Source organism: Salvelinus sp. IW2-2015, linkage group LG15 (genome assembly GCF_002910315.2).
Source record: "Salvelinus sp. IW2-2015 linkage group LG15, ASM291031v2, whole genome shotgun sequence".
NCBI classification, from domain to species: Eukaryota; Metazoa; Chordata; class Actinopteri; order Salmoniformes; family Salmonidae; genus Salvelinus; species Salvelinus sp. IW2-2015.
This window is the reverse complement of record NC_036855.1, coordinates 15,199,495-15,213,068: the sequence shown is the minus strand read 5'-3', so window position 1 is coordinate 15,213,068 and position 13,574 is coordinate 15,199,495. Positions and strand designations below refer to the sequence as shown.

Sequence of the window (13,574 nt, the reverse complement as noted above, 5' to 3'; positions counted from 1 at the left end):
GTGGCAGTATCCTGATATGAAGTGTCTTGATGAAACACAAATAGTGAAAAAGCTGTGGATACATTATTACAATATAGTTTTGCAACAGAGGAGAAACAAATGTTAAGATTTTCTGGCACCTGAGAGGATATCAGCACACACATACAGCGGTCAAAACTGTGTTGGAATGGGTTGAATGAAAAAAAATGTAGCGCAGGCAGAACACTGAGAATACTAAAACTAACTACACAACACAGTATCTTATTTCAGTCTGGTTAAGTGGAGATCAATGTGTATCTATCTACAAAAAACAACAGTCGCATGATTGGTGACACCAATCCAAGCATTGCCCAATGTGATTTTATCATCGCATTATCTCCTGTGCGGTAGAGGTGACCAACTCAACTATGTGTGTGAGAAGGGACATTGACAGAAGTGCTAGCAGTTAGTCGGAAGAGTCTCTTACAGATTTAAGTCACCCTCTGCTGAAGATGACAAGGCCTTAGGTGAGACTTCAGCCTGTGAAATCTGATAAAAGTGTATGTAACATTGAAGGAAGTACCTGTATCAACAGCGTAGTAGGACATTGCAAGGCCTGTTTGCTATCCTAAAGGCTAGAGAACAGAATCACGACCCCTTATTAGATTAAGGTCATTTGTAGGTCACCCTGCAGATCAAGCAATGCAGCACTCGAGCCATATTCACCCACACTCATTCAAACATACTTGGAATTAAACCCAAACGCATGCCAACCGTCCCAGCCAACGTGGGTCTGGTAAGATACTGAACAACAGGAAATTAAACTTCCTCTGGCAATAAAATGTAACTCTCCAAATACGCAGGGAGGGGTATTTCCTGACTGAATAAAATGTAGTTAAAACCACCACTCTCTCAGTACTTTTCTTTTGCAGTTGAGGTCCAAACATTAGTCCTCTCCCAGAGCTTAGCACAGCTCCATTGCCAGACCACTAGTGTAGGCCAGTGTCCGGTATATACAGTGATGCCTGGGTAAACAAACGCGAGGGGGTCTATCGGAAGAGGCGGTACATGCGAGGCAGGTGTCCGTCCTTGCTGGACAGGGCAGCTTGGATGTGCTCATAGGAGGGCATCTCTGTCAGGTCTCCTAGGGCTGCTACTGCTGGCTTGCTGCACAGCATCTTTGTTGTGACCCGCTTGATGTCACTCGCTGTAACGTTACCTGGAAAGAGTGAAAAGTCAGCATACAGAAGTACTGATTTGTCACGACAGTTATGTTTAGCCTACTCCCTGAAGATTTTTTTGACAAATGTTTCATTCTGGGCTCGCTGATATCAATATCCACTATTATGATCGAGGGCACTAGTACTCACTGATGAGGTCACACAGCTCGTGTGGCAGCTTCCTCTTCCCTGTGGCTAGAACCTGTCGGCCGACATCCTCAAAGATAACCGGCCGCGACTCCAGGTTCATCATCAGCATGGACTTGAGCTGCGTTTTCGCTCTCTCCAACTCCATCTGAGTACGATGCAAAGTTTTGAAGTCCCAAGAAAGAGAGTTTAAAGTTCAGAAAGCTTTCTCGCTTTTGTGACATAATTTCCCCTCGCAGCCTTACCTCTCCTGCTGTCCCAGCCATCTGAATGAACTCTCTGGTTAAAATCTCCACCATTTCCCGAACCTTGATAAACGCAAAATGTTGTAATCACAACTTTGCAATGGCAGCAGGACTTTCACAACTTCAGAGAACACGCATACAAAGTAAAATATTATTTTTATTTTGAACAATTCACCTGATGTTATTCTCTAAGCATATGTCAGCTTTGTATTAGCCATTCATCTACTGTATAAAGTCCTGCCTTTGCATGGCTCTCCCAAATCCCCTCTCCCTACCTGTCTAGGGTCTGCACTGGCATGGATACACAGCAGGCCAGTGTCCTCATAACTGTGATGGTATGAGGTGGCATTGTACATCCAATGATGCCTGTAGAAAAGAAAGAAAATCAATAAACAGAATCCACAAAATACAATCTTAAGTACTTTAATTAGAATTGTGAATGTTGCATCATGCTTACCTGTTGAGCACATTCAGGTAAAGTCTAGTGAACATGCCTTTCCCAGGACCCCCGGCTGAGAAGGACCCACCTCCACCCATCATCATATTGAGGACGGCAAAGGGGATAAAGTCATCCTCCTGTAACACAAAACATGCATATATTATACATAGAACATCCAGCTACAGGATAGCATAGAGCCTGCAACAGTTCAACCAAGTGGGCGGGAGATCCTCCACACCAACCAATCAAAGTGGGCACCCACCAGGAAGGAGCAGCTCTCCAGGCCAATCATGATGTGTGTGAGCTCAGGGATGGGGGTGGGGCCAAGGCTCACATCTGACATGTCCTTATCCATCTGAGAGGATCAAAAACAAAGGTTTACATTCTGATTTAGTAAAGAAAATATTTTTAAAAGAAAGGAAAAAGCAAGCAAAGGGAAAAATACTTACCCTTACGATTCCACCAGTATACTGTGCCACAGACAAGTCGACATTGGTAGGAGTACAGGCACCCCATACTGGCTTRACATTTAGCAGATATTTCCTGGCACAGGCCACCAGTTGTTCATGTTCGATGCCCACTCCAGCTAGCACCATACGCTCTGGGCAGTAGTAGCTCTGCAGGTACATGTGTAGCAGTTTCTTGTCGATCTTCTCCACGCTCTCTACTGGGCAGAAGCGAGGCAACCCAACGGTGTTCCCCCGATATGCTGCCTTGTTCACAGAGTAAGTGTTGTGAAACATTATGTATCGCCATAGAAATGTGTCAACAAATGGCGCAATTGATTATCTATGCACACTGCAGAGGTGGGGGGCCAAAGTCAATTAGAAACAGTGCAACAATAGATTTCATGCAGCTCAAGAGTGTTGTAATTTTCTGTCACTTAAAGAATGGATCAACCAGTCACATGACTCACTGCATGGATCATCTCTGTCAGTAAAGGTTCAGGGTCAGGCCTCATGCTCAGATCCTCCAGCTCAAAGCGCACAGCCATCCTAGTCATCTCAATCTCCTCATCTAGTAACCCAAAGCAGAGCCATCCTTGATGAAAATATACTCCCACAAAAACATTTACCAGTCTGTTACTTTGTAGACAATTCAATTAAGTCAACATTTTCTCTAGTCATTAAGGGAAGCATCATTAAACATGACAGATCTGTCACTCAGTGTTGACTCACCTAGTAGGCGTGGCTGCAATACAGCGTCAGAGAGCAGGCTGACTACCGTGTCCAGTCCCTTCACCTCGGCAGAGACTGCATACATGGTTGTGTCTCTGTGAATAGAACCTTTGGCGTCACACAAACTGACTGAATATCTTCATCCCCTTCCACAAAGCAGTACTGAGATAATTTATACAGTACCTTCAGAAAGTATTCAGACCCCTTGACTTTTCCCACATTTTGATACGCTACACCCTTATTTTAAAATGTATTAAATATGAATTTCTTTATCAGCAATGTACACACAATACCCCAGAATGACAGTGAAAACATCTTTGCAAATTTATTACAAATAAAAAACAGAAATACCTTATTTAAATAAGTATTCAGACCCTTTGCTATGAGACTCAAAATTGAGCTCAGGTGCATCCTGTTTCCATTGACCATCCTTGAGATGCTTCTAAAACTTGAGTGGAGTCCACCTGTGGTAAATTCAATTGATTGGACATGATTTGGAAAGGCATACACCTGTCTATATAAGGTCCCACAGTTGACAGTGCATGTCAGAGCAAAAACCAAGCTATGAGGTCGAAGGAATTGTCCGTAGAGCTCTGAGAAAGGATTGTGCCAAGGCACAGATCTGGGGAAAGATACCAAAACAATTCTGCGGCATTGAAGGTCCCCAAGAACACAGTTGCCTCATTCTTAAATGGAAGAAGTTTGAAACCACCAAGACTGTTCCAAGAGCTGGCCACCCAGCCAAACTGAGCAATCGGGGGAGAGGGGCCTTGGTCAGGGAGGTGACCAAGAACCCGATGGTCACTTTGACAGAGCTTCAGAGTTCATCTGTGGAGATGGGAGAACCTCCCAGAAGCACAACCATCTCTGCAGCACTCCACAAATCAGGCCTTTATGGTAGAGTGGCCAGCKKCTCCTTAGTAAAAAGGCAGACAGCCCACTTGGAGTTTGCCAAAAGGCACCTAAAGGACTCTTAGACCATGAGAAACAAGATTCTCTGGTCTGATGAAACCAAGATTGAACTCTTTGGCCTGAATGTCAAGCGTCACTGGAGGAAACCTGGCACCATCCCTACGGTGAAGCACGGTGGTGACAGCATCATGCTTTGGGGATGTTTTTCAGCGACTGGGACTGGGAGAATAGTCAGGATGGAGGCAAAGACGAACGGAGCAAAGTACAGAGATCCTTGATGAAAACCTGCTTCAGAGCGCTCAGGACCTCAGACTGGCACGAAGGTTCACCTTCCAACAGGACAACGACCCTAAGCACACAGACAAGACAACGCAGGAGTGGCTTCAGGACAAGTCTCTGAATATCCTTTAGTGGCCCAGCCAGAGACCGGACTTGAACCCGATCGAACATCTCTGGAGAGACCTGAAAATAGCTGCGCAGCAACGCTCATCATCCAACCTGACAGAGATTGAGAGAATCTGATGAGAGGAATGGGAGAAACTCCCCAAATACAGGTGTGCCAAGCTCGTAGCGTCATACCCAAGAAGACTTGAGGCTGTAATCGCTGCCAAAGGTGCCTCAAAGTACTGAGTAACAGGTCTGAATATTTATGTCAATGTGATATCAGTTTTATATTTTTAATACTTTTGCTATAAAAAAACGTTTTGCTTTGTCATGATGGGTATTGTGTGTAGATTGAGGGATTTTTTTGTTTATACATTTTTGAATAAGGCTGTAAGGTAACAAAATGTGGAGAAAGTAAAGGGGTCTGAATACTTTCCGAATGCACTGTACATGCCAACTACGTACTGTATCTACAACATCAAAAGGGATAAAGAGTACCATGACTCTACACTAGGGTTGCACATTTTGGGGAATATTCAGAGGCGGAAACTTTCCGTGGGAATTAACGGGAATATATGTAAATTCATGGAAATATGTAAATTAATATTAATACAATTTAAATGTAGATGTTTTTTGCATTGGATATATTTACCATATCATATGGAGATAGAAACAAACATTTTACCTTATCATAAGTAGACAATTGCAAATGATTAAATACTTCCAATAGAAATAAAAAACTATTTAGTTACGAATTGAACTTTAATTAAATGAGTTGACTCTTCACATGGGATGACTTCAATGAACAACAAAAGGGAATATTGAATGATCCATCGCATCCCCCAAAAATCTGCAAAATGATAGTCTAGAAACTAAAGCTTTGGTTGTCTTCCTCTCAGGTTTCCATGTCTTCTCCCTGGACATCCTCAATGTCCACCTCCTTGAACACCAGACTCTGAGMCCTCATCTTCACTGTCACTTTCCAACCTTCTTGAGGATGGCTCTTTGTCAGACTAAAAAGGCCTCAAATTTGCCTGGATGCCACCAATTTTTCAACCCTTGTATTGGTCAGCCTGTTGTGTGTGTTCCCAAACAAGGACCAGTTGCACTCTGAGGCAGCTGATGTTGGTGGGATTTGGAGGATGATGGAGGCAACAGGGGAAAGAGCCACAGATCCAAAGTCCCTTCCATCAGGTGGCTGATGAGATATGTTGGCACGACTGCCATATTGCAGCTCCATCCCAAAGCCCTTGCTTGGAAGTGTACTTCGCCAGACTGCCAAGAACCTTGCCCTCATCCAGGCCAAGGTGGCGAGACAGGGTAGTGATGACACCATAGGCCTTGTTGATCTCTGCACCAGACAGGATGCTCTTGCCAGCATACTTGGGGTCCAACATGTACGCTGCGGCGTATATTTGCTTCAGGCAGAAGTCTTCACGCTTTTTTATGTATTTCAGAACTGCAGTTTCCTCTGCTTGGAGCAACAGTGAAGTGGGCAGGGCAGTATGGATTTCTTCTCTTACATCTGCAAGCAGAGCCTGAACACAGACAGGATGGCATTGTCTCCCTCAATCCGTGCAATGGCTAGTGCTATAMGTTTCAGGAGTTTCAGGCTGCTTACCACTCTCTCCCAAAATACATCATCCAGGAGGATCCTCTTGATGGGGCTGTCCATATCGGCAGACTGTGATATGGCCATTTCTTGAGGACTCTCTTCCCCTCCAGGAGACTGTCAAACATGATGACAACACCACCCCAACGGGTGTTGCTGGGCAGCTTTAATGTGGTGCTCTTATTCTTCTCACTTTGCTTGGTGAGGTAGATTGCTGCTATAACTTGATGACCCTTCACCATACCTAACCATTTCCTTGGCTCTCTTGTAGAGTGTATCCATTGTTTTCAGTGCCATGATGTCCTTGAGGAGCAGATTCAATGCATGAGCAGCATAGCCAATGGGTGTGATGTGAGGGTAGGACTCCACTTTAGACCAAGCAGCCTTCATGTATGCAGCATTGTCTGTCACCAGTGCAAATACCTTCTGTGGTCCAAGGTCATTGATGACTGCCTTCAGCTCATCTGCAATGTAGAGACCGGTGTGTCTGTTGTCCCTTGTGTCTGTGCTCTTGTAGAATACTGGTTGAGGGGTGGAGATGTAGTTAATTATTCCTTGCCTACGAACATTCGACCACACATAAGAGATGATTGCAATACATTCTGCTTTCTCTATGATTTGCTTGACCTTCACTTGAACTCTGCATCCAGCAAATTAGTAGATAAAGCATGTCTGGTTGAGGGTGTATGCTGGGCGAAGAACATTCAGAAATCTCTTCCAATACACATTGCATGTGAGCATCAGAGGTGAACCAGTTGCATACACAGCTCGAGCAAGACATTCATCAACATTTCTCAGACTACGTTCCTCCATTGAGTCAAAAAAAACTTCAGATTCCAGGATGACCATGAGCTGTTGCTATCGATAAGGTGTCTGATTCATCATTTTCACATTGAATAGAAGTAGAGGGACTTTTGTCAGAGGTTGCTTGTTGTGAGCGCTGAGGGAACTTTATGCACTTGGCCAGATGATTCTGCATCTTTGTTGCATTCTTCACATATGATTTGGCACATTTACACAGCTTTTCCTTCTACATTAGCTGCAGTGAAATGTCTCCACACATCAGATAGTGCCCGTGGCATTTTCCTGTAAAGATTAGAAAAAATGAGTAAAAAAGATAAAAAATAATATTCCATGTACAGATAAATAGTTAAGCWGTTAGATTAAATAACTGCTTTGCAAGATAAATGTTTTAAAATGAAACATGTATGGAAACAGGTGAATTAACACTCAGTTAGCAGGCTCAAGCGAGCTAAAAACCCACATGGTAGCAAAAACTAACTAGCAGAAATGTTTAACAAGTTAGAAATGATTTAAATACACTTTGCTGTAGGCTACTATTTACTAGTTAACAAAAAAATCAGGTATGTCATATATTCACCCAGTATTGTAATCAAAACTTACCAGAAAGCATGTAGTCCTTGGCTCAAACAGTGTAGTAGTGTGGGCTCAATAGGATCTTAGTGTGCAAGATCTTGAGAATCAGCTGTACATGTGATAGAAGAATGCACTGTGCATGCAGAGGGTTGCAAATCCATTGAATTGGGGAGTTTAACCAAAATATGCCACAAGACCTAGAATTGCCTTATGTGTATCCCACAAAAAAAGTTCACTGTTATAAGCAAACTTTTTGATGATTTTAAGCAAAATTCCCCAAATTCCCAGGCTTAACTTCCCATGGAAAATTTACCGGAAAGTTTCTGACCCTTAGCAATAGAGGTCGACCGATTATGATTTTTCAACGCCGATACCGATACCAATTATTGGAGGACCAAAAAAAGCCGATACCGATTAAATCGGACGATTTTTTTTCATTTTAAATTTGTAATAATGACAATTACAACAATAGTGAATGAATCATCAATAAAATAAATGTTGCCTCAAATAAATGAAACATGTTAAATTTGGTTTAAATAATGCAAAAACAAAGTGTTGGAGAAGAAAGTAAAAGTGCAATATGTGCCATGTAAGAAAGCTAACGTTTAAGTTCCTTGCTCAGAACATGAGAACATATGAAAGCTGGTGGTTCCTTTTAACATGAGTCTTCAATATTCCCAGGTAAGAKGTTTTAGGTTGTAGTTATTATAGGAATTATAGGACTATTTCTCTCTATACGATGTGTATTTCATATACCTTTGACTATTGGATGTTCTTATAGGCACTTTAGTATTGCCAGTGTAACAGTATAGGTTCCATCCCTCTCCTCGCCTCTACCTGGGCTCGAACCAGGAACACATCGACAACAGCCACCCTCGAAGCAGCGTTAACTATGCAGAGCAAGGGGAACAACTACTCCAAGTCTCAGAGCCAGTGACGTTTGAAACGCTATTAGCGCGCACCCCGCTAACTAGCTAGCCATTTCACATTGGTTACACCAGCCTAATCTCGGGAGTTGATAGGCTTGAAGTCATAAACAGCGCAATGCTTGAAGCATTGCGAAGAGCTGCTGGCAAAACGCACGAAAGTGCTGTTTGAATGAATGCTTACGAGCCTGCTGCTGCCTACCATRGCTCAGTCAGACTGCTCTATCAAATCATAGACTTAATTATAACATAATAACACACAGAAATACGAGCCTTAGGTCATTAATATGGTCGAATCCGGGAACTATCATCTCGAAAACAAAACGTTTATTCTTTCAGTGAAATACGGAACCGTTCCGTATTTTATCTAACGGGTGGCATCCATAAGTCTAAATATTCCTGTTACATTGCACAACCTTCAATGTTATGTCATAATTACGTAAAATTCAGGCAAATTAGTTCGCAATGAGCCAGGCGGCCCAAACTGTTGCATATACCCTGACTCTGCATGCAATGAACGTAAGAGAAGTGACACAATTTCACCTGGTTAATATTGCCTGCTAACCTGGATTTCTTTTAGCTAAATATGCAGGTTTAAAAATATACTTCTGTGTATTGATTTTAAGAAAGGCATTGATGTTTATGGTTAGGTTCACGTTGGAGCAACGACAGTCCTTTTTCGCGAATGCGCACCGCATTGATTATATGCAACGCAGGACACGCTAGATAAACTAGTAATATCATCAAGCATGTGTAGTTAACTAGTGATTATGATTGATTGATTGTTTTTTATAAGATACGTTTAATGCTAGCTAGCAACTTACCTTGGCTTCTTACTGCATTCGCGTAACAGGCAGGCTCCCCATGAGGCAGGTGGTTAGAGCGTTGGACTAGTTAACCGTAAGGTTGCAAGATTGAATCCCTGAGCTGACAAGGTAAAAATCTGTCGTTCTGCCCCTGAACAAGGCAGTTAACCCACCGTTCCTAGGCCGTCATTGAACTTAAGAATGTTTGACTTGCCTAGTTAAATAAAGGTGTAAAAAAAAAAGGAAAAAAAAGGCAAAATCGGCGTCCAAAATTACCGATTTCCGATTGTTATGAAAACGTGAAATCGGCCCTAATTAAATCGGCCATTCCGATTAATCGGTCGACCTCTACTTAGCAACTCTACTCTACACTACACCTTTCCATCAGTCAGAGAGAAAACATACTGTGCCTGGACATTTAAAGCCAAATAAATTATTCATACCTGGATGTTTGGCAGTCACAGATCCCTCCATGTTTTTCGAGTGTGAGAAGAATTTCATCTTTACTGCCATACTGGGCTGTGGACTGAAGATGCAGAAGGTGTTGTCATCATTTGCCATGAACAAAAACATAGCAATCAATTTGCTTATGCTACAAAATGAAGGAAAAAAACGGTGGAACATATTTTGTACAAGGTGTTTGTTGACTAGCAAGACGCCTCAAAACAGGTGACTTACAGAAAAGGCAAGTTTCTCCAAAAAGTGTGCAATTCCACTGGGGTATTTTGTCTCATGTCTAGAGCCTGAATTTACTAAAACTGGAAGGAGAGAGAAATCAAATCAATATTCAGTCATACTTTATTGATTATGCGGCAAGAGACGGTCTGAAATAGAATGATAAAGAAAGATCAGCTCTATTCAAAATCTGTAGCAACTTACTTCCAACTGTGCAGAACTGACCAAACTTGTTTTGAGATGCTACTTTAAGGCCATTTTCCAAAGTAGTGATTTTAGTCTCGCATTGTTCATGGCTGTCCACTGCTGCAAACACTGGTTTGGGGATCCCTGGTAACGGTGCAGAGAGTGAGATATTGGGATATCCACTGCCACTGCTGCACTTTCTATACGCTGCAATTCCAAACCTGTAAATGCAAAAATATAGGTTAGTTTATGGATTGCTGCAAACAACAAGTCTTAACAGGTGAACTGAACTCTCACAAATGAGTACCAGATTCACCTACCCACATGATACAGCTAGCACCAGATGCTAACCACTGATGATGCCAAAGTGTGCTTGTCCAGAAATCCAAGTTGCCAGTGTCAGTGTACGCTAACGTTTGGGACATTGAACATTCAGGCTACTGCTCAGACTATGGAGGCTTTAGTCTAGAGCAGGGTTTCCCAATATCTTTGGTTTGGTACTGTTGATTTAATCATACGCGCCTGTCCATCGCAGGATTTAGAACGCAGTTGATCATTTTCAAACTCAAATTGCAAGGGAAAAAAATCAAGGTGCTCTATTTATAATAGCAGCACCCACCCGTAGCACGCGCTCCAGCAGGTATATTTCACTGGTCACCCCCAAAGCCAATTCCTCCTTTGGCCGCCTTTCCTTCCAGTTCTCTGCTGCCAATGACAGGAACGAATTGCAAGAATCACTGAAGATGGAGACTCATATCTCCCTCACTAACTTTAAGCATCAGCTGTCATAGCAGCTCACAGATCATTGCACCTGTACATAGCCCATCCAACTACCTCATCCCCATAGTTATTTTTTTTGCTCCCTTGCACCCCAGTATCTCGACTTGCACATTCATCTTCTGCACATCTATCACTCCAGTGTTAATTGCTAAATTGTAATTACTTCGCCATTACGGCCTATTTATTGCCTTACCTCCCTAATCTTACCTCATTTGCACACACTGTATATAGATTTTTTCTATTGTGTTATTGGCTGTACGTTTGTTTATTCCATATGTAACTCTGTGTTGTTGTTTGTGTCACACTGCTTTGCGTTATCTTGGCCAGGTCGCAGTTGTAAATAAGAACTTGTTCTCAACTGGCCAACCTGGTTAAATAAAGGTGAAATAAAATAAAAGTCGCTGGCCACAAAGACATTCACGGATTTGACAGTCATGCCATCACTCCCGCCGTAACTGGATCCTGGACTTCAACACATCTACCATGCTGACCCTCAATGCAGGGGCCACTCAGGGGTGCGTGCTTAGTCCCCTCCTGTACTCCCTGTTCACCCACGACTGCGTATGACTCCAACACCCTTATTAAGTTTGCTGACCACACAACAGTGGTAAGCCTGATCACCGAACACGATGAGACAGCCTATAGGGAGGAGGTGAGAGACCTGGCAGTGTTGTGCCAGGTCAACAACCAATTTGACAGAACTTGAAGAATTGTTTTAAGAATAATCCAGGTGTGAAAAGCTCTAAGAGAGACTTACACAGAAAGACAGCTGTAATCACTGACAAAGGTGATTCTAACATGTATTGACTCAGGGGGTTGAATACTTATCTAATCAATATACGTTTTATTTTTCATAAATTCTTTGCAAATGTTTGAATTTATATTCCGCTTTGACATTTAGAGTACTTTGTAAAATGTGAATACTTTCTGAYGGCACTGTATCTACCTTAAATACCTCGTACCCCTGCACATGGACTCGGTACTGGTACCTGTATAGCCAGGTTATCATTACTCATTGTGCAATTATGTGTTATTCCTTTTCTAATGTTTCTCCAATTTCTTTCTCTGCATTGTTGGGAATTGCCCGTAAGTAAGCATTTCACTGTTAGTTGTTGTTTACGAAGCATTTGACGAATAACATTTGATTTGATCAACTGAAAGCCAACCCGTCACTATGTAGAACRACCAGTGAGGTGATGATTTGTTTAAATTATACTGTCAAAAAAAATGTTGCTTTAACTTTTTCGTATTGGCCATCTACTGTATGCATTGTGGCACAAGGAGATGAAATGATAAATGTCTACTGAACTTTTTTATTTTGCATACGCTGTTATTCAGAACGACTTACAGGAGCAATTACGGTTAACTGCCTTGGTCAAGGGCATGGACAGATTTCTCACCCAGTCGGCTCGAGATTTGAACCAGCAAGTTAATTGGTCTTGTACACAGTTTTYCGGACGTTATAGCGGCTGCATCGAAATGCTTATATTACTAGCTAGCGTCTAACAATGCAGTAAAATGTCAACAAATACAAAATCAAATCTAAATCATTTTCAACTTGTGCTTTAGGAATATAAATTATCATTAACATTATATTTCTATAGGATTCTACTAATCGCGAAAAAATTACTGAATGAGCCCAAAATGTGCTTTGATTGGCTTCTAAACAGCTTCTACCCCGCCCAAGCCATGAGACTAATGAACATCTAATTAAATGGCTACCCAGACTACGTTACTGTCAATAATGCTATTCGGTTTGAGACGACTATAGATACAAAAATATCTAGCTTTCCACAACATTGTTTTGTTTGACTTTGATTGTCCTTAGCTCCACGACGAGCAACGTTACTAGCTTGTTTGCATGCTAGCTAGRTAGGCTATACTTGGCCAGCTAGCTTACCACGAAAGGGTACATACATATTTCAGTAAAGTCAGTGCAATCACAGATGCAACTGTTTTAAGATGGACGTGAACATTACCTCTGAACACGGCCCCAAGTTCTGCACCTCGACATGTGCGTTGCCATATTGAATTATCTGAGACCACTAATTCACCCGGATGATGCTGCAAAACACTTCCTCTTTCGACTATTGCCTAGCAACGTCAAACCAATTTCCAACCAGAGAAACTTTTGAGGAGATGGGAAACTCCATTGGAATCGTATTAAGTACCATTGTGTGCGTTGCCCATGCTACGTCAATGGGTCGCGCGGTTCATTCTGGGCAATTCTGGCACAAGGAAAGCTCTCCTTCAAGGAGGGAATGGGAGTCAATTTGGCGCTAGTTCTAAACCCCAACATTAGCATCAATTTCGTCAACAACAAGTACAACATTACAAATATTTTCCAAAATGTGAGATCATTAACTTGCTCTCTGTAATATTGTATAGCTTTGGAATTGTGACACTACGTACTTTCGAGGAAAATACGRACGTTTGTCGACTAATGTGCCACGTTCAAAACAACTGGGAACTCGGAAATCTCCGACTTCCGAGCGTTCAAAACAACTGGCAGCATGACCGCGATTGGTCAACAGTCTGTTGGGTGTGGCGTTATAGACCCTTTTCCAGTAAACGACACACTGACGTAATGCAAAGATGCGCGAGACTCTTGGCGGCAGTAATAAATCATCTCCATCTCTGCCCATTCAACATAGTCTACATTTACTTTTTTATTACTTCTAAACAAAATCACCTTTTTTTTTGGTTTCTCATATGCTTACAATGTTTTG

The 13,574-nt window shown here is 42.2% G+C and overlaps 1 protein-coding gene across 1 annotated transcript; it reads right to left on the bottom strand.

The window, feature by feature from the left end:
- Positions 1 to 581: 581 nt before the first annotated feature.
- Positions 582 to 12,951, bottom strand: LOC111974864 (mitochondrial-processing peptidase subunit alpha). The gene is made up of 13 exons (XM_024002925.2): positions 12,825 to 12,951; positions 10,084 to 10,286; positions 9,883 to 9,962; positions 9,648 to 9,730; positions 3,188 to 3,282; positions 2,926 to 3,026; positions 2,459 to 2,722; positions 2,272 to 2,364; positions 2,028 to 2,146; positions 1,846 to 1,936; positions 1,571 to 1,633; positions 1,329 to 1,473; positions 582 to 1,177 (listed from the first exon to the last, which is right to left on the bottom strand). Exons 1-13 carry the CDS (start codon positions 12,869 to 12,871, stop codon positions 1,008 to 1,010), a joined length of 1,554 nt encoding a protein of 517 aa, XP_023858693.1. The 5' UTR covers positions 12,872 to 12,951; the 3' UTR covers positions 582 to 1,007.
- Between the last annotated feature and the right edge of the window lie 623 nt (positions 12,952 to 13,574).